Source organism: Fulmarus glacialis, unplaced genomic scaffold (genome assembly GCF_000690835.1).
Source record: "Fulmarus glacialis isolate BGI_N327 unplaced genomic scaffold, ASM69083v1 scaffold17803, whole genome shotgun sequence".
Classification (NCBI taxonomy): domain Eukaryota; kingdom Metazoa; phylum Chordata; class Aves; order Procellariiformes; family Procellariidae; genus Fulmarus; species Fulmarus glacialis.
Window position 1 is genome coordinate 1 of NW_009203758.1, and position 3427 is coordinate 3427.

The window sequence follows — 3427 nt, forward strand, 5'->3', positions numbered from 1 at the left end:
CCCGGGGGGTGACAGGCCGGGGGCTGGGGGCACCTTGGGTGGTGTCGTACCCTGCCATGAAGCAACGCTCGGTGCTCCGGGTGCGATTTGCTGTCTGCACCGGCTATCGTGGGTCTTGGTAGCGCTCCCGTGGTCTTCCTCAGTGCTCTTGGTATCCCTGATAGAGGCTCTTGCTGCGAGCAGGGAAGTCCTGCTCAAGCTCAGGGAAATTCCCATCATCTTGCATTCACTGAGGTAGAAATAATTTAATTTTACTTGCCAAGTCCAGCCCATAGCGCTGGTTCCTTAACAATTTTCTGTGTTGCCCTTCTAGATAGAGCTGGAGAAAAGCCACTACTCTGATCATGAAATCCGCAAGCTGCAGGAGGAGGAGCAGCTCAGGAGGAGGAAGGAAAGCACGTACGATGATGATGAAGCACCCGGCAAAACGGTCATCATGGCTCAAGACCTGGAGGACAAGTGGGAACAGAAGTTACTGCAATTTGAAGCTGCTCCGCGGATAACAGGTACAGGCTGAAGTTTGTGGTGAGTGAACTGCCAAACAGAGCAGAGTGCAATTCAGTGGAGGGGAGGCATTTGCTGAATCTTTTTTACGCAGCTGAGTAATTCAGTGGAGGGAAGGCATTTGCTGAGCCTTTTTTATTTTAGAGGGTCTTGACTCCACGGCAGCACCATTAGCGCATGAGGAATTAACTGGCTGACAAGGGAGTCAGTCTTCCCATGCTGCGAAGTAGATGTTCACACAACCTTATCAGAGCAAAGTGGTGAAAATGGACGTTGTTTCCAGACAAGAGAAACCTTGGGTCGTTTGGTTCCTGAGCTTGCCTAGTGCTCTTTTTGAATTTTGTTAAGCTGGAGATCCAGGCTGCTTGCTGTAAATTCCCTTTGGAAATGAAACAGGTAGAGTGCAATCTAGCAGTGGGTTCCAGCTGAATCCTGCATTGGCTTCCAGAGTGACTGAGAGCATTTCTATCTAGATTTTTGTCTTGTTCCGTGTATCCATGTTTGTGTATTATTGCTGGAAGGGTGTGAGACAGAGAGGGGTGATGAATCAAAGGGATCAGACCAGTGCTGCCAGGAGACTTTGTTGCCAGCATGTGTTGGTTTTTGGCAGATGCTGATAAAAACAACAATCGAACATCGTTGAACAGGAAGCTGGACAGTAACCTGATGCTTTTGGTGAAACAGAAAATGGGTAACCAGGAGCTGTGGCTCCCGTCTCAAGGAGAGACGCTGCGAAGCGCAGCTGGGGGAGCCATGGCTACATTTTTGGGTGTGTAGTTTGCCATGTGCCTGGCCCTCCCTCCTCTTTGTCCCAGTGGTTTTCTTTCCGTGCCCTATCTGAGGGATATTTGCCATTTGCTGTTGGGAAATCGCCTCCCATCTGCTGGGAAAAGGCATCTCATGGCACAGGGACGGAGCTCGATGGGGTGGGCTTTCTGGCAAGACCGTGATCCTGGGTAATCGACTCTGTAACACACGTGATCCTGGGTAATCGACTCTGTAACTGTGTACCATTGCAGAGCGACTGCAGCATGTGGGGGGCTGACTGGACTGGCAGACTGCGAGTTGGGATGTCTGGCTGCCAGCAGCTGCGGTGCTGGGTTTGGCCCTCGCCATCTGATGCTGGAGCATCACCAGGTGCCCCCTGAATGGTCTAGGCTTGCTCCAGGTGCATGGCTTTTCTTTCCATCTTGTAGCCCTGTAGTGGCTTTTGTGGCAGATGGGTGGTGGCAAACCCACGTGTTCTTGCTTTTCACTGTGGCTTGGCAAAGCTTGGTACCCTCTCCCTCACTCTCTCATTCTGAGAGGACTTGCTGGACTCCAGGGCAAGCTGTTTTTTCATGAGAAAACATTACAATTGGCAGTATTTCTGTTAAGAAGAGGGAACAGGCAGTCTGAACCAGATACAAGGAGTGGCTTATGCTACCTTTTTGTTACTACAAGGAGAGCACTTACTGTTGCTCTGTGTTCTTATGTCTTGTTTTCTGTTTTCTTTCTCTTGTGTTGCTGGGGTCTTGCAGGAGATCACATTCAAGCCAAAATCCTGGGGAATGCGCCATATGGGATTTACAAGTATAAATTCCCCAGGGCCATCAGGACTGAGAATAACGTGGGAGCCAAAGTATTCTTCTTCAAAGCCTTCCTCCAAAGCAGTGATTTGTCCCAGGCAGAGCTGAAGGAAGACTACCTGTGGGTCACAAAGGATGAGCTGGGAGATTACTTGAAGTCGGAATACCTGAAAAAAGTCAATCGATTCCTTCTGGACTTATAAATGGTAGGCTGTGCTCCAGCAGATGGGGAAGATGTGGGACATGGCTCCAGGGAGGAGCACAGCTGCTGCTTTGTGTGGTCTGTGTGTGTGGGATGTTAACTCGGGCTCTGGAGGATAATTTGCCTTTGCCATATTTCCCAGTTCTCTTCACTGGGCCTGTACTAAATAAATATTAAAGCTTCTACTTGGAAGTGAAGCTCTCCTCAGGGAGTTCTTTGCTCTTGTTGAATCCTCCTCCACCTCTTCTGGAAATCCATGTTGTGATCTTTTCCTCTCCCAAGTGTGCAATTCCCTGGGGCTGTAGTAGCTGGGAGGCTTGCTCTCCTCACCAGACTCCTGTCATAGTCTAGAGCTCAAATGGTTTCTTCTAAGCAATGGCTAATGCTTGTTTCCGGCACCTGCTCTTTAATCAGAGCAGCACTGGTGGGTTATCTGTGTGTCCAAGTGGGAACAGACTCTCATGGACACAAGGCTGGGCAAGGTGGGTTTCTGGGGAGCTGGAAGCTGGGATATTCACTGTTTATTTACATTTAATCTGTGTTGGAGCTGCCTCTGGCCAAGAGCCCATGATACGCGGTGGCCAAGGAGAACACGGATGCATGAGGAATAGGCAGCAGCCCTCCTCTTGAGCCTCAAGCTGTAGCAACAGACACTGAAAGAGGGTAACATTTGAGCAGCGTCACTCTGTCTGGGCTGAGAGGCTAATTTTTGCTGGCAGGGGAAGGCTGCTTTAGCATTGCTGCCTCCTGGGAGCAGCCTCAAAGGTGGCTCTGGGGAGTTCTCGACTCCCATTCCAGCTGTGTTAGACTAGCACTGCTAATGCAGCCCAGCCAGGTCTGCCTCAGGTAGCCTGACCCTATCACCCCAATTTCTTTATTAGAAGATCTATCCTGGGCTTATATGGCACTATCTCACTTCTCTGGGGCTGATTCTATTTCTTGGAGGGTTTTTTCTGGTTGTAAATGTTGCTGTTTGGTAGTCAGAGTGTGGACCCAGTGCTGGCTGGACCTTGCAGAGAATCAGCCTTCTTCAGCAGCAGGGAGAGAGGGAGCAAATAGCTGTCGTTAATCATTGGGAGAGAGTTCGGCCTCCAGAGGTGGAACTGGAGATTGCTATATGTATTTTATCAATCCTTTGGGAGCTCTTGAGCTG

General features: G+C 49.9%; 1 protein-coding gene across 1 annotated transcript; it reads left to right on the plus strand.

Moving 5' to 3' along the window:
- Positions 1-313: 313 nt before the first annotated feature.
- Positions 314-2471, plus strand: MRPL46 (mitochondrial ribosomal protein L46; the record flags this gene model as incomplete). The annotated part of the gene is made up of 3 exons (XM_009574758.1): positions 314-506; positions 1115-1273; positions 2025-2471. Coding segments are annotated over 3 exons (603 nt in total), but the record flags the coding sequence as incomplete, so codon positions are not given.
- Between the last annotated feature and the right edge of the window lie 956 nt (positions 2472-3427).